Genomic DNA, 24,172 nt, shown 5'->3' on the forward strand with positions numbered 1-24,172 from the left:
AGAGCAAGTCTAATAGTATAGCCCACTACTAGCTTCAATTCATGTATAGCCAATCTAATAGTTAATTCATACAATAGTTGCTTACTATATTATTAATATATGGTCCCACTTATCATACACACAGTGTGTCTTGGAGTCCGTGCTGCAGCTGGCTACAGATTTATAGCCCGCTGCTCTTCTCTCTTATCGTTTATCTCATTATAATATGTTTATAGCTGGCTAATAGCCTGCTATTGTACCTGCTCTAAGGCAGGCGGCGCTGTGCTCATGTAGCTAGGGAACCAAAACTATTGCTTCAAATTGTTGTACTCTCTCCATTTCATATTACAAGTCGTTTGATTTTTTTTAATTCAAACTTCTTTAAATTTAACTAAATTTGTAGCAAAATATAGTAATATTCAATACAAAACAAACATTGTATCAAAATATATTCAATAATAAATTTAATAAAACTAATTTGATATCATAGACATTGCTAAATTTTCTGTAAACTTAATCAATCCTAAATAATTTTTACTGAGGAAAAAAGTCAAACGACTTATAATATGAAACGGGGGGAGTACTTTGGTACAACATAAGTATATAAGATTACACACGAATGCATGGACACGATTACATCAGATTTTCAGGAGGTAAAGAGAAGGAAAAGAGAGATCAATTACATCTATAGACTTGAGATCACAATCAAGGTCATCACTCTTTTTTATTGGATTTGGAGGCAGCCAGAGCCAGCCATTCCTGCCCATTTTACTTGACAGCCTCTTTGACAGTGATGTGGCATCACGACGAAGATGAAGCATTTGGTTTGACGAGCTCCTCCATCGCCGCTACCACCTTCCCTTACCAAAATTTTGTAGCGGAGTCGCAGATCTGCTCTTTCCTTCCATTGTTAAATCTGAAGAATGGGCACTGAATCAGGTGCAAATCGGCGGCGATCTCTGCAATGCCCAGCCCATCTAACAAGAGGAGGAAGGAAGAGAGACTTGAAGCTGACTGGTGGGGTCCGTATGTCAGCTAAAGGCCAGGGCGGCAGGATATCGGATTTCGGTTTTCTTTTTATAATCAACTGGGCTCAAAACATGGTGTTCTGTGAAACAATTATACCCTAAAAATGTGCTGATTACATTTTATGCAAGATCCAACGTCACTAAACTTTGAATCATCCTTTTTTTTCTTTATCACAGGGGTTACTAAAACCACATCCTACTATATATGGAACTTGGGCTACTTGGACGCTAGTCCAATGAGTTAAGTGGTGTACTCTAAAGAAAAAAGTCTAATATACCCACGTAAAATAGTTTTTTTCCTTTTTGGGATTTATGTATTGTAGTTTAGGGTGATAAATCCCAAAAAGGAAAAGGAAAAGCTATTTTAGGTGGTTAAATTAATTAGATTTTTTTTCTTTAGAGTACACCACTTGACTCATTGGACTAGCTCAAATCCCAGTATTGCTATATATTGGTCAATTTCCGTAAGGTTCAAGGAATGGAACCTGTGATTTGGTTGCTGGAGAGAACCAATGACACTAAACTTGTTAGATTTCCTAAGTTAGGAATGAAACCGGCGATTCTATTATCGGATAGAACCAATGACACTAAGCTTGTTAGATTTCCTAAGTTAGGAATGAAACCGGTGATTCTATTATTGGATAGATCCAACGATACTAAATCTTGAAGCATCCCTAGCTCATTAGGAATGGAACCCGTGATTTCATTTCTAAATAGATACAAGGATATCAATCTTTGAAGCATCCCTAGCTCATGAGGAATATGACCAGAAAACTTATTGAAGCTAAGGTCTAGAAAATACAACGTGGACAAGTTTCCCAAGCTATAAGGTATTGAGCCGGTTAATTTGTTTTTGCTTATATCGAGGACCTCCAAGATGTCTAGTGTGCCAATTCCTGAATCAGATAGCCCTTGTGACAACAAATTGGAAGAGAGATCAAGAGAGGTTAGCACTGTAAGATTACCTAAGGTGTTGGGATGGATCCAGAAAACCTATTGCTGGACAAATCCAAATCAAAGAGGTCGACAAGACGACCTATGCTTGATGGGATAGGCCCAGAGATAGAGTTGTTTCCGAGGTCGAGTCCTTGAAGATGGGGGAATTCTGCAAACCAGAACCCGTCCAAATTGCCGGAGATGCCACACGAGTTAAGCGAAATACTGAGAATACCTGGGGCATCATCACTTGTGCTGCAGACGATGCCGGTCCAGTTGCATGTGTTGGTGCCCTTGGTCCATGAGTTTAGGCAGCTACCATGGCCATCTAATCCAGATTTCCATTGGAGAAGAGCATCTGCTTGCCGGTCCAGCACACTTGCTGTAGAGTTTGCAGGACAGAGAAGGCATGCCGAGGAAAGCAGCAGCAGCTCTAGAGCAAGGAGTTTCATCTTGTGTGTAAGTGAAGCTCAAAACACACATGGTAATGCTGATGGTTGGAGAGAAAGTGAGCTACGCGTATTATATCCAAACGGGCATTGACTTCAGGTCAATGAATCATACATTCTAATTACTCCCTCCATAATTATAAGAATTTTTAATTAGGAGTAAACACAATTATTAAGAAAATAGGTAGAATTAAATGTGAAAATGTTCGTGATTGGATGAGAAATGAAGGTGGATTGGAAAATTTAATGCTACAGGGTTGTGATTGGTTGAAAAAAGAATTTAGATGGACACATTGTTATATTTTGAGACAAATTCTAAAGACTAAAAATTATTATATTTTAGAACAGAGGGAGCAACATTAATGAAGCAAGTGGTTAATCATGCATTTTCTTACCCGCATAAACACTCGTTTAATTGTTCATTTTCTTTATGGCAGCACAAATTAAATCTTAAAAAAATATAGAATTGGGAAAGGCGGAAAAAAAAACCCACTTCCCTGTCCTATTTGCATCCTTAATTAAGAGGACAGCTATACCTTCTATCAAAGTCAATAGATAGTGTTTGGTTGTTTGCTACTCTCTCCGTTTTATAGTGTAAGTCATTCAGCATTGTCCACATTTATATAGTTGTTAATGAATCTATATATATACATATGTCTAAATTCATTAATATCTAAATGAATATGGATAAGGCTAGAATGCCTTATATTATGAAACGGAGGGAGTACTATAGATGATGACTTGCAAGTCTCTTAAGTTTCGAAAGAAATAATCACGCAATTCTGTGTTTGACTGTTTGCTACTCCCTCCATTTCACAATGTAAGTCATTCTAGCATTTTCCACATTTATATTGATGTTAATGAATCTAGACATATATATCTATCTAAATTTATTAACATTAATATAAATATGGGAAATGCTACAATGACTTATATTGTGAAACGGAGGAAGTACTATAGATGACGACTAGCAAGTCTCTTAAGTTTCGAAAGAAATAATAGCGCAATTCCGCGTTTCAAAAAATAGGACACATGCATTTGTACAGTTTTTTTCCTTAATTCCTAAGGCTATGTCTTTGTACAGTTTTTCCTCTTACTTAATGCAAGTACACCTTGCCGGATTTAAAAAAAACTCCGCGTTTCAACAACTTGATATATTGACTCATGCAAGCACACGTCTTTGATCATATTGTACGACTGCAGTTTATAATTAAAAATTCACCATGAAACTGACAACTTTACCCCTTTTCTAGCTTTTTCCTGGAATAAAACAGAGAACCACTTTAAAATCATTAGGTACTTATATCCTATCCATAATCTATCACTGGTGGAGAAACCCTTTGTAGTCCCGGTTCGTAACCCCCTTTAGTCCCGGTTTCCAAACCGGGAGTACCAATCCGGGACTAAAGATCGCTATCTTTAGTCCCGGGTGAAATAACCGGGAGTAAAGATCGATCTTTAGTCCCGGTTGGTAGATGGCTCAGCCACGTGGCCGGCTGAGCCATCTTTAGTCCCGGTTGGTGTTACCAACCGGGACTAAAGATAGAGCTGACCTTTTTTTTTTGCATGCCCCTCTTGCTGCATGGTTTATATATATATATATATATAAACCATGCATATATATGTTTCAATACATATATATGCATACATATATATATGTATTTATACATATATATGTTATGCAAATGCATATGTATATAGATATATATATGAACAAAATATATTTACATTATAGAAAATGTGTACACATGCATATAGAAACATATGTAGTCATGTATTAATTACAATCCATTATATGTCCTAGCTAGCTACGATTTCGACGTAGTAGTACTCGCTGCTAGCTCAGAAGCTAAGGACCGGTGAATTGTGTTTCCGTCGTAGTAGAATTCACCCTTGGGATCAAGGATTTCTTCGTTGATGAATCCCATGAGTTGTTCTTGAACCGCCGCGATAAATTCCTTGTGTGTGGTCAGGTTATCCCTCATGCGAATAAACTATATGAATGTATGAAATTGATTAGTAATTAAACAAGAAATCGCTACGTAATGAAATTTTGAATTTATTTGTACGTACATCGAGCTCTCTTGTGGTGATGATTTGGTCTGCAAGGCAGTGGCAATACTCGCACATGTAATAGCCGCACAAGTTAGTTCCCTGCTTTTGCTTTGCGCACTACAAATAAATGACAAACAACGAGAGATCTAATTAATATACACTTGTATGTATTTGAATCGGAGAAATATAAATGTAGAGCATGTGTACTCACAGGAAATTTGAACTTCCGCCTAAGTCTTTCTCTCCATTTGCCGCGGACCAAATGACGGAACCGATACCAAGCCCTACATGGAGTTTAAAGCTATGATTCGTAGTAGCAATTAACATAACAAGATTTTCTTAATTAACAAAGGAACTTATGACGGTACCTGTCTATAAGTTCGAAAACCTTGTCAAACGTAGACTCTTTTTTATCCATTGAGTCATATACGTTGACGGTGCAGGCCTCCAGGTCGATGAGTAAAAACACCCAGTGGAATCTGCAATGTGCGTGGGATGCATTACATATGAAACACTTAGCAAGTTCGTACGGGAATGAAATTTGGTATGTAGGAAGACAGTAAAATTAAACTAACTCTGTGTTGTATGGCAACAGTATGAACGTCTTGTAATGCTGCGCCTTCAGGAGATGGATGAGATTGTCCTCTGTTTCTTGTGGATATTGGTCGAGCATTGCGACGTTTACTTTCCGAGGGTCGATGAATCCAGTATCGAAAACCCTCCGCCGTCGGGCCCTTTGAATCTCCATTCTACAACGATAAAAGGGAGTATATTATTTTCTATGGTCTACTTATATACAAGGACCTAATTAATTAAAGGAGACGTATAGTAAGAAATCTAACTGAACGATATACTTACAAAATCCAGCAACTCATAATAGAGACGTCGAGGGCGTCCAGCTGGTATAGTTCGTAGATTCCCCTGAAATTGATCCAGAGAATGTCATCTCCTTGCAAGAAGTCCGTGTCCCTGATCCTCGCTCCGATCATCTCTCTACCGGTGGCGCTCATCTCCATGTACAGCTGATGGAACTTGTACATTTGTGTGGGTAGGGACTGCAGCAGCTCAGGCTTGACAAGCGGTTTACCGAGTTCGTACATGTATTTCACTTCCGCCTTTTCGATTGGTGCGACTCCTAGCAATTGATCCGTAGTTAGACCGGTGTCAGTAATAAATTGTTCTATCGTCATTTCTTTACCGGTCACCAACGGCTCGATCTCCTGGTTTGGTTGCTCTCCAAGCTGAGGGACTGGTTTGGACTTTCCAGAAGATGCTTTCTTCAGCGTTCGCTCATAGTCCGATAGCTTGATGGCCTCCTTGACAGATGCAGACATACCCCTGAAGAAGTTCCTGACACTGGGGTCTATAGGAATCTTCTTTTCTGGACTTCGAGGCTTGAATTGTCTCTTGACTTCTGATGCAACGTAAGCGTCAAGCTCCTCTTGCGTGCAATCGTACCCCGGGTCCTTGTTCTTGGCGGCGTCAACTTTCGCCTTCTTTGTTGCCCTTATGTGGGCAAGCGGTGGAGCTGGGGGGGCCCTTGACTTTGAAGGTGCCGGAAGAGGAGCTTGCGGGGGAGTAGGTGTAGGAGCACGAGGAGGAGTCGGTGCAGGATCCTGAGGAGTAGATGCTGGAGCCTGAGGTGGAGACGGTGCTGGCGGAGCATGAGGAGGAGACGGTGCAGGATCCTGAGGAGGAGATGGCGGAGCCGGAGGAGATGGTGCACGAGACGCCGCTTGTCGCCCAGGGAGGATGATGTACCGCCTGCGCCATAGAATAATGGCATGGCATGTGTCTCGTAGATGCATCTCACCGTCTCCTCCAGGGTAATCCAGCTCGAGGTCCTCGTACGCGCCCTCGACCAACTCAACTTCGACCTTGGAGTATCCTGCTGGAATCGGCCTGCAGTGGTAAGTACCTGAAGGGTCCGTTGGGATGGCCATGCCCGACGCCACCTTCATGTTGTGAGAGATTATTTATTAGTAATCAACATATATAAGCAGCAACTAGCGGAATGGCTAAATCTTACCTTTATTGATAAGTTCTTCAAAGGAATATGCAGCTCACATGGTGTCCGCTGAGTGATGTCATCAACGGGACAGGTCGATTCGTCCTGTGTTTGCATGGCGTCCATGCTCTGTGATCCTACCTGCCCCGTTGAGGCGCAGCTGCTACGGTTTCCTGACGGGCTCACCATTGCAGGAGGAATGGTCGGCTGGGGATCATGGGACCGATGTGCGGCCATGCGTTCATCAACCTTCCTTGCCACCTCCTCTTGCATGTTGAGTTCGTAGCTCGATACCCGGAACTCTAGGTCTGCAATCTTCGCCTCGGTATCTCTCTTGCTCCTCATCCGACTCCTGTACGTGTGGATGTCCTCCTTGAAACCAATCTTCCAAGGAATCACCCCTTTCCCTCGAGTTCGTCCTGGATGCTCTGGAGTCTGCAGGGCGAGTGTCAGCTCGTCCCTATCTCTGTCTGGTCGGAACGTGCCCTGAGAGGAGGCTTCCACTGCATCTGTTAGTCGTCGCGCAGCCTCTTGTATCTGATAGCCGAAGACCAGTGAGCCATCAGCTGGGTTGAGCGTTCCACCGTGAGCATAGTACCAGAACTTCGATCGTTCCGGCCAATTGGCTGTTGCCGGTTCGATACCCCTCTCAATCAAGCTAGCCTCCATCTGCTCCCACTTCGGCATCGCGACGCTATAGCCTCCTGACCCCAAGTGGTGATGGTACTTCTTCTTGGCGGCATTTTCTTTGTTTCTTTCCATCATCGCCTTCCCTTGTTCACCTGTCTTATATGCAACGAACTCGTCCCAGTGATCCCTTAGCTTTGGGAATGTGTCGAAGTTCGGTGTCTGCCCCTTCAGTATATACTTCTGGTACAGATCTCCCTTGAAGCTCTGAAACTGTTCTGCCATTTTCTTCAGAGTCCACCTTTTCACTTTGTCCTCTGTACCCGCAGGAAGGGTGAATGTCTCGAGCATTGTGGTCCACAGCATCTCTTTCTCCGAATCTGGGACAAAGCTCTCATGATCTCCGCGTGCCCTTATTCTTCGCCAGTACACCGTACTGACAGGCACATTATCCCGCACAACCCAACCGCTGTGACGTACATAGTTCTTGGCGGCTTCGGCCGGGGCACTAGGACGTCCATCTTCTTCCACTTCCGTTATGATGTGCCGACCCTCAAGCTTCTTCGCTGCACCTCGTTGCCCGCGTGCCCTCTTCTGTCCAACGGAGGGTTGACTACCACTAGCCTCCTCCTCCTGGTTCCCCTCCACATCCCTTTCCACGTGCCCCTGCTGGTTCCCCTCCGCATCCCTCTACACGTTCCCTTCCTCGTTCAAGTACTGGTTTGGATCCTCGTTCCCCTCTTCTTCATTCCAGTACTGGTTGCTTCCCTCCGCGATTGTATCGTACAATATCTGTTCCTCATCGCGGTCAGCCATCTGTTGATACAAGAAACATCTGCTAAGTCACGAGACATTTATGTTTTAACAATCTAAGTCATGTATGCTAAGTGTAAATGTCGTACATTAGAACCCTACACAACCTTACGTGCTAAGTCTAATTACAAATCGTGATATAAGCTAAGTCTAGGTGATGTATATTATACAACCCTAGCTAGTAAATAATTATATACTAAGTCTAATTACAAATAAAATAATCTTATATTAAAACTCAAATAATATTACATGCTAATACTAAAATAGTCATGTATATGCTAAGTGTTTCGTGCGTATATGCTAAGTCTAATTAAGACTACAATAGTCAATTGCTACTTGTCGCACCAATTCCGTAGTCAATAATTACATACCAAGTCTAATTACAAATAAAGTAATATTATATTAAAACTCAAATAATATTACATGCTAAGACTAAAATAGTAATGTATGCTAAGTGTTTCGTGCGTATATGCTAAGTCTAATTAAGACTACAATAGTCAATTCCTAGGAGTCGCACCAATTCCGTAGTCAATAATGTCATACTAAGTCTAATTTGCAATAAAATAATCTTATATTAAAACTCAAATAATATTAGAACACTACACAATCTTATATGATAAGTCTAATTACAGATCTAATAATCTTAATTAATTGCATTACAAATATAACAATCATTTATATTATTACGTCACTTGCCTGCTCCAATTCCTTCTAGGGCTAGCTCTTCCACTCAGGCTTGACGGACGACTCCGACAACACGTCTTTTCTGCAAGATAAAAAAAATGTATTACGATAAATGCGAAGTAACATATATATATATATATACATGTATATATATATATATATATAGTATATATATATATATATGTATATATATATATATATATATATATTGCATTTCACGTTAACGTTCGTCCTCGTTCGTTCGCTCGTTCACGTTCCCTAGCTCGTTCACGTTTGTTCGATCGTTCTCGTTCTCGTTCACGTTGTCGCGGCAACGTACGTTGACGTGTTCGTTCTCGCTCTCGTTCGTTCGATCGTTCTCGTTCTCGTTCGTTAACGGCGGTGTGGCGGCATCGGGGCGGCGGTTGCCGCGGCGGCGTGGCGACGGCGGCGGCGGCGTGGCGTTGTGGGGCCGTGGCGGCGGCGGCGTGGCGTGGCGGCGGTGGCGTGGCGTGGCGTGGCGGCGGCGGCGTGGCGTGGCGGCGGCGGCATTGCGCGCGCGGCGGCGAAGGCGGCGGCGGCGTGGCGACGGCGGCGGCGGCGTGGCGTTGGCATGCGGCGGCGGCGTTGCGCGGCGTCGAAGGCGGCGGCGTCGAAGGCGACGGAGAGAGATCGAGATCGGAGAGATCGAGATGCATGAAGGGAGATGCGGCGGCTCTCACCCCAGAGATGCGACGGCAGCGGAGGAGGCGGAGGCGGCGGCGAGGATGACGAGCTCGAGAGGACGGCGAGATACGGCGGCGTCGGCGCGGGGATTTGCCCTAGGCAGTGGCGGCGAAGGAGAGAGGCCGAGAGAGATCGATCGGCCGAAAACGTTTAAGTGTTGGTGAAGAAGACGAGGGCGCATCGGGAATATATATACCCCTGGATCTTTACTCCCGGTTGTTCTCAACAACCGGGACTAAAGATATCTTTAGTCCCGGTTGTTGAGAACAACCGGGAGTAAAGAAAAAATCTTTACTCCCGGTTGTTGAGAACAACCGGGACTAAAGATATCTGATATCTTTAGTCCCGGTTGTTCTCAACAACCGGGAGTAAATATCTTTTCCCGCTATTTCGAAATTCTTTTTAAACCCGGTTAGGGTTAAGAACCGGGACTAAAGATTATAGCACTGCATATGATTTTCGCTTACATATGTGTTTATAAAATAGAAGTTAATGCATTAACATTATTTAAAGTACAAAGATTGATGACAATTACTTCGAAAAATTATTTTTGTCTGTAATAAATTAAGTGGATAAATCGTAATAAGCAAATATATGACTTATAATTAATAAAAATTCCAATATATATATATATTCTTAGCATATATATGAATGATATTATTATATTGGTAAAAACTCTAATTAAGATATTAATGTACATACTGCATGATTTAAAATTAATAAAAATTGTAATCATCATATGTACTTAGCGTAGGAATTATATTAAATTAAATGCTAAAAACTCTAATTAACATATGTAAATGCCACATGCATGATTTAAACCTTTTAAAAATTCGAATAGTCATATATAAGTAGCATATGAAAGATAGTAAATTAAATTGTGAAAAACTCTAATATATGAATGATAGTTTTAAAAATATATTAAATTTAATACTTTTAAAAATTCTCCAGTCAATTATAATTAGCATATGAATGATAGTAAATTAAATGTTAAAAACTCTAATTAACATATGAAATTGCCACTTGCGTGATTTAAAACTTTTAAAAATCCTCTAGTCAATTATAATTAGCATATGAATGCTAGTAAATTAAATGTTAAAAACTCTAATTAACATACATATGAAATTGCCACCTGTGTGATTTAAAACTTTTAAAAATTGTAAGTATCACATATAACTAACATATACATGATTTAAACTTGTTGAAACCTCTAATAATCGTGCGTAATTAACATATGCCATACATCAATTGATTTATATGGATAATCAATACATCCAAAATAGTTTACATCGTGTACACAATAATTACGGCATTACATCGGCGGTGACGGTTGACCGCACGTACTTTCTCCTCACTATTGTTCCCTCCTTGTGATCGCTGCGTGAGTAAGGGGTGTCTTCATTTGATAGGAGGATGCTAGGGTCAATCGTCACCGTGAAAGGGGGTTGCCCATCCAACTGATCGTAATCCTCGTCAGTCTTGTCCTCAACTCCGACGATTTTTCTTTTGCCTGGGAGAACCACTTGACGCTTAGGCTCATCAGGCCCTCTGCCCTTCTTTCCTTTGCTAGACATGTCCTTCACGAAAAAGACTTGCGTTACATCATTGGCAAGGACAAAAGGTTCGTCCGAGTATCCAACCTTGTTAAGGTCAACAGTTGTCATCCCACTGTCATCAATCATTACGCCTCCACCAGTCAACCTAACCCATTGGCACCGGAACAGAGGAACCTTGAGAGGACCATAGTCAAGTTCCCATATGTCCTCGATGGCACCGTAATACGTGGCAGTTGTTCCATCGTGTCCCATGGCATCGACACGAACAGCGCTGTTTTGGTTCGTGCTCTTCATGTCTTGGACTCTCGTGTAGAATGTGTACCCATTGATCTCATATCCCTGGAATGTCGCGATCGACCTAGACGGTCCCCTCGCTAGGAAGGCAAGTTGTTGGTTGATCGACTCGTTACCCATGAGATGTTGTCGTAGCCACGCGGGAAAAGTATCAATGTGATGCCGTGTAATCCATGCATCGGACTTACCGATGTTCCTGGCGCGAACTAGAGCCAAGTGCTCCTCGATGTAAGGAGCTACCAATGAAGAGTGTTGCAGAACAGTGAAATGGGCTTTACAGAATAAATTGTTGTCTACCGTCATTATTGCTTTCCTTCTGAGAGTTCCCTTTCCCCGTAGTCTCCCTTCATGGCGTGATTCAGGTACCCCGATTGGGCGAAGGTCTTCGATAAATTCTACGCAAAATTCGATGACCTCCTCTGTTCCATAACCCTTGGCGATGCTTGCCTCTGGACGAGCACGGTTACGAACATACTTCTTCAGAACGCCCATGTACCTCTCGAAAGGAAACATGTTGTGTAGGTACATAGGCCCGAGAATACGGATCTCTTTCACAAGGTGACAAAGCAGATGCGTCATTATATTGAAAAATGAAGGTGGAAATATCAACTCAAAACTGACGAGACATTGCACCACTTCATTCTGAAGGGCTTCTAATCTATCCGGATCGATGACCTTCTGCGAAATTGCGTTCATGAATGCACATAGCTTTGTTATTGTTGCCCGGACATTGTCTGGAAGGATACCCCTTATTACAACTGGTAGCAGTTGTGTCATCAACACGTGACAGTCATGAGACTTTAGGTTTGTGAACTTCTTCTCCTTCGTGCTTATTATTCGCTTGATATTCGTGGAGTATCCAGACGGTACCTTTATGCTCTCCAAGCATTCAAACATACTTTCCTTCTCTGCCTTGCTATGAGTGTAGCTGGCTGGACTCAAGTAATGGCTTCCTTTCTCCTTTGGTTCCGGGTGAAGGTCGCCGCGTTGTTCCATATGCTTCAGATCATTACGTGCTTCCAGTGTATCTTTCGACTTTCCGTATACACCTAGGAAGTCAAGAAGGTTTACGCAAAGGTTCTTAGTGAGGTGCATCACGTCGATTGCGTGGCGTACGTCCAAGAATTCCCAATATGGTAACTCCCAAAATATAGAGTTCTTTTTCCACATCGCCGCGTGACCATCTTCGCTCTCTATATGCTGGCTTCCAGGCCCCTTTCCGAACACTACTTTAAGATCTTTAACCATAGCAAACACTGTTTTCCCGCTGCGATGTTTAGGCTTCGTACGGTGGTCGACCTTATGTTCGAAGTGCTTGCCTTTCTTCCGTACCGGGTGGTTTGCTGCAAGGAATCGACGATGACCCATGTATACAACCTTCCTACAGTGCTTAAGATACGTACTTTCTGTTTCATCCATACAGTGAGTGCAAGCCTTGTACCCCTTGTTGGACTGTCCGGATAGGTTGCTAAGTGCAGGCCAATCGTTGATGGTTACGAACAGCAGCGCTCGTAGGTTAAACTCCTCCTGTTTGTCCTCGTCCCACACGGGGACACCTTTCTTCTTCCACAATTGTTTAAGATCTTCGACCAGTGGTCTTAGGTACACGTCGATGTCGTTACCAGGTTGCTTGGGGCCTTGAATAATAATCGGCATCATTATGTACATCCTCTTCATGCATAGCCAGGGGGGGAGGTTGTAGATACACATCGTAACGGGCCAAGTGCTATGGCCGCTGCTCATCTCTCCAAAAGGATTCATGCCATCCGTACTCAAACCAAACCGTATGTTTCGTGCGTCCTTTCCAAATTCTTTAAATTTTCTGTCGATGTTTCGCCACTGCGAACCATCGGCGGGGTGTCTCAGCATCCCGTCCTGTTGACGCTCTTCAGCGTGCCATCGCAACATTCTAGCATTCCCCTTGTTCCTGAACAAACGCCTTAGCCGTGGTATTATAGGGAAATACCACATCACCTTAGCAGGAATTCTCTTCTTTGTTAGCTGCCCGTCAACTTCTCCAGGATCGTCCCGTCTAATCTTGTATCGTAGTGCTTTGCAAACAGGGCATGCTTCTAGGTTCTCATACTCCTCACCGCGATATAGGATACAATCGTTCGGACATGCGTGAATCTTATGAACTTCCAGTCCTAACGGGCAGACTATCTTCTTAGCCTCGTACGTTGTCTCGGGCAATTTGTTTCCCCCCGGAAGAATGTTCTTGACGAGTTTCAATAAATCGCCAAATGCCTTGTCACTAACCCCATTTTTTGCCTTCCATTGCAACAACTCCAGAGTGGTATCCAACTTTTTGTGCCCCTGCTCGCAACCTGGGTACAACGAAGTTCTGTGGTCCTCCAACATCTTGTCCAATTTATGGGCCTCCTTTTCACTTTCGCAGTCTTCCCTGGCGTCCTGCAACATCTGACCAAGATCATCCGCAACGTCGTTACCATCAGCAGCTATTTCCTCCTCGTCCGTTTGATTTCCTTCAAATCCAACATACTGAGCAAAGTCCGGAATATTGTCGTCTTCCACTTCATCTTCTTCCATTTCAACACCTTGCTCTCCGTGGGATGTCCAACAATTATAGCTTGGCATGAACCCCGACTCAAACAAGTGGAAATGAATAGTCCTGGATGCAGAATACTCCTTCTGATTCTTACACTTATTGCATGGACAACAAATAAAACCTCTTTGCCTGTTAGCTTCGGCCACTCTCAAAAAATAGTGCACGCCGTCAATAAACTCTTTGGACCGCCGGTCAGCGTACATCCATTGCCGATCCATCTACATGAGTCAAAAAAACCGCACACAAATAATTATTCTTACAATAATGACAGTCATACAATAATTATAAGATATCTTTATTCATACAAAAATCATAAAATATTACACCAAATAATTCTTAAAAACTATTTGTAAAGTTTTAAACTAATTTTAATGTGTTTTACTTCTTTTAATTTTTATTTTAGTTTGTTTTCTATTATTTAATATTAACTTTCACTAGAGTTTTCCTTCTCAACTATTTTATAAAACCTTGTTTAGCAAATGAACTAAATTTCTATATATTCTTTCTTCCCCACACACATTTTCTCTCTCATCAACTTACAACTAAATTTTGGAGACAAAAAAAGTGTGCAAAACATAGGTGCAAATGTAGTATGACAAAAAAAACATTGGAGGATGAAGTTGCAAACCTTTTAGGCACCTCCAATTTGTATGTAATCACCAAAATAAATTCAATAGAAATTTTGGCATGACCTCCCCTCTTTTTTGAAGAAATTTTGAAGCTTGCTCGGGCAGCTGGAGGAGGAAGAAGACATATATATAGGGGTGGGACTTTAGTCCCGGTTGGTAGCACCAACCGGGGCTAAAGATCACCGGGATCATTAGTCCCGGTTGGTGCTACCAACCGGGACTAAAGATCCCGGGGGGGCCTGACAGGTCCTGACAGCATTCGAACCGGGACTAAAGATGATCTTTAGTCCCGGTTGGTAACACAAACCGGGACTAAAGATCAAATATGCCCGTTACCCTTTTGAACCGGGACTAAAGATCATCTTTAGCCCCGGTTTTTATTGCATCCGGGACTATTGTGGAAATCGGCCGACCGACGAAAGATGGTTTCTCCACCAGTGTATCTATCTATCTATCTATCTTCTATCTATTTTATATACTAAAAGTCCATAAAACTTCCTAGAAACGCTCTCAAATCGCCACGTGGCATTCTACAAACGCTCTTACGCCGCCACGTGGCACTATAATAAATTAGAAAAAATCATAGAAATTCTAAAAAAACAAAACATCTAACCCTTGATTTTCACTTAAAGCGGTGGACCCGTTATTTTAGACCGTTAGATTATTAGATCTGTAAATAAAATAGTCTCTCACTCCTAATATCGCGTTCACGTATGAGAGAAAATCTTTACGTACGGTTCATCCAAACAAAAAAGCCAAAGATATGCATACATATACAATCTAAATAAAGAACAAAAAACACAAAAAATTACATATATATGATTGGAAAAAAACACACAGCCAAGATTAATTATAAAACCACAAACCTGAACGACCAGCCAAGATTAATTCCTCTCTCTTTTCTCTGTAAGTTGTCGAGATCTAAAACATAATAAAATCTAAACAACATTTGATTTGTATCTTCAGTTGAATATGTATGGTTATACGTCAGAGTGTCGTCCTCATGGAGGGCTACATGCATGCGTGGATCCGCATGTGTTAATTTTTGAAAAATATATGTTGATTTTATGATCAATTTAATTCTTTATATTCTTGACAATTAAATAAATAATTTAAATCCATATTGATTGTTTTATCTATCTATCTATCTTCTATTATAAACTGAAAGTCCATAAAACTTCCTACCAATGCTACTAAGCCGCTATGTGGGAGTTCTACAAACCCTCCTAATTCCTAAACCACCACATGACACTTTAATAAACAACTGAACCCACTATTTTTAACTACTATTAGAATTTTTATTCCACTTCCCTCTCCTATCCCCCATCGGCCTATATCCAGGCACGTACATACGTTCGTAACAAAAAATACGTACCCACTGTTTGCCAAAGAAAAACAAAAAAAATCACCTACGAAGCGATCAATCCTTACCGCCTTATTTTCTTCAGTTATTCACTATTTAAAACTTTATAAAACATAGGATGTATCTTATCTATAAAAAATATAACATCGATATTACCTATATTTTAACTAAAAAAATTGCCACATGGAACCATAGTCTTGATAATTACTTCATTTGTGTTTCCATAACCGACAACTAAAATAAGCTCCTAAGTCGCTAAGTAATACTCCAATAAATTAGAGAAAATCATAGAAATTACGAAGAAAAAACAAAAAACCATTGATTTTTACTTAAATATGGACTAATTATTTTATGCCGTTAGATTTATTTTTGCAATATAAAAATGGAAAAGGCCCACTTTCCACCCCTTCACATCATGTATGTATGAACGTGAGGTACATACGTACGTATCTCTCCTCTCCTCTCACCCCTCTCTTATTTTTTAACTACCGACATCATATAAATATAAAATCAATAGTTAGATAGCTTGATGATCATAATTGATAGTTCGTTAAACTTCCTATGAACACTCCTAAGAAAATAGAGAAATTCGACTATCGATTTTTATTTAAATCAGTGAGATCTTTAGATCTATAAAAAAAAATCTCCCCCCATCGACGCCTTTATGAGGCGTTCTCACGCATGTGCCTAACCTACTCTCTCTCCGTTCCTTTCTGTTTTTTTTTTATTTCTATGATAACTAAAATTATTATTTTTCTTATGGGCCTACAAAATCCAATGATAGACATCAATCTCTACTAGATCTATCAAGCTCTTCCTCTATTCTCTCTTTATAATATGTTAAACATCACACAAACATTTTTAAATAACTACAAAACACTCTTAAGTTAGAGAAAATCCAAAAAAAAAAAATTAAAACATCTGAACCTATATCTGTGCCCCTATGTGACATCATGACAAAGAATGATTAGTTGTACCAACGTATGATAAATTATTTTGTTAATTACAAGAAAAAAATTAAATGTGATAACTTTATATCTACAGTGCAAATATGTTCTACGAACACATATGTACATTGTTCATTATTATTGTAAATTTCACAAAGGGGGAGGTGATATAGTCGCACAAATGCGCGACTTTATATAAAAGTCGATTAAACTTCCTACAAACGTTTTAACCATTACGTGGTATCCTACATACGCTCCTGAACCATCACATGACGCTCTAATAAATTAAAAAATCATATAAATTATGATAAAAAGCAAAACATCTTATCCTTGATTTTCACTTAAATTGATGACCCGTTATTTTAGGCTATTGGATTTATCTCATCGAAAGAGAACAACCAGGGCCTCCACCGTTATTAGATTGATCTAATTAACCAGAGCCTCAAGCGGTCAAGCCCACGTCACCTCCCCATGCATGCGATGCATGGTGGAAAGAAATTCTACAGTACCTCAGACAGTTGCAGGAGATCGTTGTCACCGTGTCAAGTTTCTCTGATGAGCTACACTTTATATTGTATACAAGACAACTTCAACTTTATGAAGATGGATCTAATTTGCACGGTTTTAAGTAATTTTAGTTTAGAATTTATACGCCAGCGATGGTTACTAGCATGCAGAGAAACACCACACGAATTCATCATAAACATTCCTAATCAAATTTCTAACACAATTAAATAAGATGCCCACACATATGCGCAGGCTACCTTCCTAGGTCGTTTCTTTAAAATACCGTATGGTCTCACATATTTTATAGAAGCGCTATATAAGATATGTATATTTGATCAATTAAAAAGAGGGCTAGCAGGATGGCAAAAGAATAAATTTACGAGCAATAAAAGTTTCTCAAGACTTCTTAAGAAAAAAAAGTAAACAATGAAAATTCAATTAAAAAATAAAATACCTTACTTTAATTTCAAATTATTTTGTTAGAACTATTTCCAAAACAAAATAATATGCATGTCCGTGCATTTGCGCGGGCTACCTTTCTATTTGTTTTAGAAAATGAATTGATCTCGCATGTGTTCATCCAGTAAGAACAAAAGGGGTACGGTATATCTTTGCGCTAGATTTCCATTGGAGAAGCACATTTCCATTGATTGAGAGAAGAGATCTTGACGCTGACTTCAGTTCAATGAATCATTCACGCTTGCTACAGGATTATTGTAGTCAGTCAATACATGCCCAAAGAATATATAGGCTAGCTAATGCACCTTTATCACTTGTGCAAGACCATGAAATCCTGGCTTAGATGAAGAGGCCTTTTACCCATAGTTGGCTGCTTTAGAAGAAATACTACCTCCCTTTATTGTCCATAATGTAAGGGACTTTATCCCTTTTCAAGAAATTAATTAAGCTTAAAAAGAAAAAACTAGAACACCCTTATCAAATAAGATATGGTTGTGACCTTGTGGGTGGCAGGATAGTTAGAGATAAGATGGAATGAAATTTGAATTATATATAATTAATTGATGTGTCAACCAATACACCGAAATCCTTGTATTTGGGGACAAAGTAGAAGAGATAAAAGCCCTATTATGGGACATGTATCAAGTACGACGTACCGATTAACAGTGAGGTGCTTGTGGTGACTTCGTCAATCTCAAAATTTATCGGTCCAGTCTCTCAGACATACTTATAAAGGTAGGGTGTGCGTTCATAGGGTTAAGTGTGCGTGTGATGTGAGCGTCTGCGTTTGTACTTTGTTAAACAAAAATCCAACATTATTTGTTGTTTCTCTTTTAGTTTAATAGATAAAAAATAGGGAGGTGATGAACAGTGTTGTGTGCATGTGATGGCAACAAGGAGGTGGAGGAGATTTTATTTTTTCTAATATTTCTAAATGATTTAAGTGAAAGCCGATGTTGGGGTGTTTCATTTTTCTAAGAAACGTTCTTTCTGTTTTTTTGTCACGTGGCAATTTAAGAATTTTTTTTTCGACACAAAAGAGGCATACTGTAAGGAAAGTAGCAACGCCACCACCAACAGCTCCGAGGCAAAGTATTTCATCTTGTGCAGGTGAAGTTCCAAACCAAACTCATGTACCGATGTACGCATATGTGGATGGGTTTCTTGTGTTGTTGTTTGGCCTGTGACAAGTCTTGTTTTGTTTCTACCCCTCTCTCTCTCCCTCTCTCTCTCTCTGTGATTTGGCTGAACTCTTTGTTTACTCCTTCACTATGAATTGTTCAGAGATACTCCATCTGTTTCTAAATATTTGATGCCATTAATATTTTTAAATATGTTTTATTATTCGTCTTATTAAAAAATTAAAGTAATTATTAATTCATTTTCTATCATTTGATTTATTGTTAAACATATTTATATGTATACATATAGTTTTATATATTTTACAAAAGTTTCTGAATAAGACAAATGTTCAAACATTTGTTTAAAAAATCAACGGTGTCAAATATTTAGAGACGGAGGGAATATGTAGTACATGATCAATCTTCAGAGAAAACGAGAGAGGAGACCTTGACTCTTGACTCATCAGGTCAATGACACTAGCATGACACCTACTGTCCATCAAGATTGTCGTGCTTCCAAATGGTCATTACAGGATTACTGGAGTCAGTCAATGGCCCCAGACTTCCGCGTGCAAGAGACCTTCAATTCCTAGTTTCTTATACAACGGAGTGTTGTTTCTAGCTTTTTTCATGTGATTCGATCAGTGAAAAGAAAATGAAGAACTTTTTGGCTTCTTCCTTGGGTACTTAATTATTTTAGCAAGATGATAAAAGCAAAGGCAATGCTGATTAATGTGATTGAACTAGGTGAAAGAATTTACCAGGATACTTAACGAACCACGACGCAGTGCAGAAATTAGGATAGAGTTAAGAGAAACACCAATCCTGCAAATTGTATACGAAAGCCAGATTCGCGTCTCCGCCGTCAGGGCTTCGATCGTTGGAGTAGCAAGCAAATAAAGGGAATTGATAGGGAATCTGTACCTCTTCTTAAGAAAATGATTGGAGCCTGGGAATGATTGATTCCTCGAGGTAACCAAATCATTCCTGGCCTTCAAGAATCCCGACTGGTGGGAGAAGATTCCCATTCTTGACAGGTTAGGGTTCGAAGCTGCGGCGGCCGCCACCATGACCAGACGCGCGCCCCCGCGACCGCGAGGGGAGGGAGGAGGTGGCGGCAACACAGGTGTTAGGAGGTGGCGGCGTGGCCGCGACGACGGAGATATAGAGGGACTGAGGGAGGTCGCCAGGGTGTGCTACTTTAGTCAGCAACGTAACCAAATAATTTTTCCTTTGGCAAAACTGATATAGTATTTAATTATGACATTTATTAAACGAGAATTGATTCTGCGCTCTCGACTCTCGAGGGGCTTCTGACATATATACAGATGGCCATATGCTCCGAGGCCCGATGGCCCGCCCAAGGCCCGGTGATTTTGGCCCGGCCCAGGCACGGCATGGCTCGACTCGGGTCGTGCCCGTGCCGGCCCGGCTCAACAGCCGTGCCGTGCTTGGGCTGCTACCTCAGTACGCTGGGCCAGCACGGCCCTACCCAAAGTTCAGGGATGCGAAACAGACTTATTCTCAACCAAATGTAAGGCACGTCACAAAGAATAGGGAGGAAAAATAGACTTATTATATGGCACGGCCCAAAGAGTAGGGATGTAAAAAAGACTTATTTTAGCTATATATATATGTCACAGCCCAAAGAGGAGGGATGGGAAATAGACTTATTTTAAAGAAGGCACGATGGACCGCCCGTGCCTTCGGGTCGCCACGGCATGGCCTGACTACTAGTGTGTCGTGCCTTGGCCTGAGGTGCAGCCCGTGGGCTAGCACGGCACGGCCTGGAGTGTTGGTCGGGCCGTGCCACCCCGATAGATTCTGGCCCGAGCACGGCCGTGCCTGGGCTGTGCCGCTCAGATGGCCATCTATATACTTAAGAAAAAGAGTAAATTTATTATTTCTCCTTATAAGATATACTAATACGTGATACTCCTACCAGGGTTTCCCAAACCGCCAGGCCCGGGGTTACCGCGTCCCAGCGGTAAGCACGATTACCACATTGAACGTGAAGAGATGTAGTCTAGAGGGGAGAGGTGAATAGGCTTTCCTGAAATTTTCTCAACAAACGCAGCGGTTAAATTGACAGGGCCCGGAACCTCCTGGTGATGAACACTGAAACTTCCGGGCAGTGATGAGTAGCCCGGAAATTCCGGAGTTCTTGAGCCAGGAACTTTCGGGCAACAGAGATAAACGAAATATGAGAAGAATAACAGGTCCTAGCTAGGGAAAATCACGCACAGGGTTGCACAAGATGAAGATCACAGGATATCAGCAGATTCAAACACAGATCATGCACAAGAGAGATAAAGGTGTTTTTTCCCGAAGTTCGGATCACACGGATCCTACTCTCCGTTGAGGTGCTCCAAAGAGCCGGGTCTCGATTTACCCCTTGCCTCACTTATGCAAAGATCCCAGAAGAGGTCCACAGCCTTCAACTCAACACTTCTAGGTCGTTTTCTAGAATTGAGTGACCACCAAGATCCAACTCACAATTCCTTCTAGAAAAGACCACAAGTACAAGTTGCTCTACCTAGGACAACCTCTGAAAACTCAGCACAAGAATCTTTACTCACTTACCTCGTTTCCTTGCGGAGGTGAGGAAAACCTTCACAAACTTTCCCGGGACATCCACAAGATCTTTGGAAGCTCACAGGCGACACCTAACCGTCTAGGAGAAGATCTCCAAGAGTAATAAGCCCAAGTGACAGCCCACAAGGTATCCAAAGTGCTCAATCAAAACTAATCTTCAAGCCATCTCCAAAACACTCCTACACTCTCATCTAATCTCTCAATCTCACAAGATAGGCTCTAGATTTGAGTAGAGGAAGCAAAGGAAGCTTGGGAGTGGCTAGAAAACCCTAGAACATAAAAGAGCTGAAGTGGAATGGCCAAAGGGTGACCTGGAGACGAAATCCATATATATAATGGCTAGGTGACGTCATCTAGCCATTACTCACAAGTTTGAACTGGAAACCTGCCAGGAGGTTCCGGGCAAAAGTGTCAGGAACTTCCGGGCAGCACTTAGGAAAATTTTTGCTTTGAAACGGCGCCCGGAAGTTTCGGCCAGAACCTCCGGGTAGCCCTCTCTGTCCCGGGGAGAAAATCATTTTTCAAAAATGATTCAAAAAATCTTTTGACTCATGGATATGACTAAGAGCACTTTGTATACCCTAGAACCACACTTGAAACCCCTCTTAATAGTACGGTTTTTCCTAAACTCAATTTCGAAAGTGAAAAACCTAGTCTAATCACCTTCGGTGTTTTTCGCACTTAGGAACATTCAAATTGGGGGGGTTTCCTTGCATTCTTAGCCATCACAACTTGCTTTGGGACTAAACTCCTATGAATAAACTTGATAAACACGTTAGTCCCCTTTAACCATCTTGTCATTAATCACCAAAACCCACTAGGGGGTTTAAGTGCACCTTCAACCGCGTGGTAACCGTGAAAAACCGTACGAAACCGTGCAAAATTTATCAAAAATTCAAATTAATTTTAAATTTATTTGAATTTAAGGAGGTTACAATGGTTTTTCTATTACCGTACCCCGCGGTAAGGCCACTAACCGTACGGTTACCGATAGTAATGTAAACCCTGACTCTGACAGCACAGGCTCACATCAGAAACATATAAGTTTAAATTCGACTGCTAGACCTACAAGTTATAGATGTGAAATCAAAGTATATGTTGATTTTTTTTGGATGAAAAAAATTGAGTTATGAGATAATTGGTTTTGATATTTGGAGATAATTGTCGAAGTGGTTTTGTTCTCTAAGCAGAGCCGGTCAGAGGGGGTTTTGTGTATTGGTCAGACCAAACAAATATTGTGAATAGTGATCGCATGGTGAACAAGATTTTAGGCTGAGTAAATAGTGATCGATTGTGGAGTTGAATTTGGAAGAAGTCTAAATTTAAGAATATTGGAGTTTGAATTGTAATGCGATAAGTTGGATACTTGTATAGAAAGGTTTTCTAGTGGATTAGGACTACTCGTATAAGTTGGATTCAATCCGTGGCTTTTGAGTAGCCATCTCAGGTATAAAAAATAAGAGGGGTTAAAGCCTCTTGGTATCGATTTTTATAGAGACTAGTTGAGAGAAAAAAATAGGGTTTAGCCAAGATTTTGAGTTTAGTTGAAAGTTGAGAAAGAATTGTTGTTGTCGCACTTTGTAAACACAATTAAGAGCAATAAAGTTGATCTACTTTCCTAGAGTCTTCGGTTTGAGTTTGTCTTCGATCTCGGTGGTCAGACTGACGAGAAGGCATCAGTTAGACCGACAAGGCATCACCAGCGGTGTGGGCTCGGTTAGACCGGCTGCGACTTCAGACAACGGTGGCTCATAGCCTCATAAGGCAGTTGGACCGGTGGCTTTCTTCTGGTTAGACCTACAAAATTGGTGCGGTTTGACCGGTGATCTGACAGTCTTGGACTCAGCCATGGACTTTGTGAAATTTAAGGGCAACTTTTAATTGGTGTTCCTATCATTCATGCCTCTATGTGGACTTGGTTTTCGGGTATTCGTTCTTACAAACAAAAGAACATATTAAATTATAGCTAGCATACATTCATATTCGTTTTCTATTGGTTAAAGTTAAATTTAAAAATCCATGCTTGTGCAACGACATATCAAATATTTTTGTAAGTATTCGGTGACGTTAGAAAAACATGATCATGACAGTTCTTTTTGTTGTTCATATCATACAATCTCAAAGTCTAAAACCACACGTGTTCGGCACTACCGGTTCCCAACTTTGGTTGTGTTCGTCTTAGATCGAAGTATACATTAACATAAAGATTATAAACGCTTATAGCATTGTCGATTGATTAGATTTAGTCTTATTTTGCTTATTTATAACTGCCGATCGATTCACATATGACACCGGCTTGAAGATAAATGATATGTCATCGGCGACTGGCCAATTGGCTATCGTTTATAGATTTTACCGCGGTTTCTTTTCTCTTTCTTTCTTGTTGATTGCAGGATCAAAGGTTCCCTAGCAAAACAGTACACACGGAAAACGGAGCGGTCCATTAGCACATGATTAATTAAGTATTTTCTAATTCTTTTTTAAAAAATAGATCAATATGATTTTTTTAAGCAACTTTCGTATAGAAACTTTTTTGCAAAAAACGCACCGTTTAACAGTTTGAAAAGCGTGCGCGTGGAAACGAAGCAAGGGAGTTAGGAACTTGGAGCTTCGAACACAGGCTTTCTCCTCTCGTTTTTCGTGCGCACGCTTTTCAAATTGCTAAACGGTACGTTTTTTGCAAAAAAGTTTCTATACGAAAGTTGCTTAAAAAATCATATTGGTTCATTTTTAAAAAATAAAATTAGCTAGCTAGTACTTAATTAATCACATGCTAATAGACCACTCCGTTTTCCGCGCGCACTGTTCCCGGTTGGTAACCCTCTCCAGTATGAGAAGGCAACCCTTC

General features: G+C 41.0%; 1 protein-coding gene across 1 annotated transcript; it reads right to left on the minus strand.

Moving 5' to 3' along the window:
• Positions 1-10,356: 10,356 nt before the first annotated feature.
• Positions 10,357-19,888, minus strand: LOC136355397 (uncharacterized). Its single transcript, XM_066307926.1, has 3 exons — positions 19,654-19,888; positions 19,491-19,554; positions 10,357-13,921 (listed from the first exon to the last, which is right to left on the minus strand). The coding sequence occupies exons 1-3, from the start codon at positions 19,797-19,799 to the stop codon at positions 10,589-10,591; spliced, it is 3,543 nt and encodes a 1,180-aa protein (XP_066164023.1). The 5' UTR covers positions 19,800-19,888; the 3' UTR covers positions 10,357-10,588.
• Between the last annotated feature and the right edge of the window lie 4,284 nt (positions 19,889-24,172).

Source organism: Oryza sativa, chromosome 2, assembly GCF_034140825.1.
Source record: "Oryza sativa Japonica Group chromosome 2, ASM3414082v1".
In the NCBI taxonomy this organism is placed as follows: Eukaryota; Viridiplantae; Streptophyta; class Magnoliopsida; order Poales; family Poaceae; genus Oryza; species Oryza sativa.

Bases quoted from the DNA above. Each gene is read 5' to 3' on its own strand.
- LOC136355397 (XM_066307926.1), bottom strand. From the start codon at position 19,799: ATGGTGGCGGCCGCCGCAGCTTCGAACCCTAACCTGTCAAGAATGGGA. The intron at 19,555-19,653 runs GTACAGATTCCC...TACAATTTGCAG, and splicing joins AATCATTTTCTTAAGAAGAG to GATTGGTGTTTCTCTTAACT. The intron at 13,922-19,490 runs GTAAATTCTTTC...TGACTCATGTAG, and splicing joins GTGGTTCGTTAAGTATCCTG to ATGGATCGGCAATGGATGTA.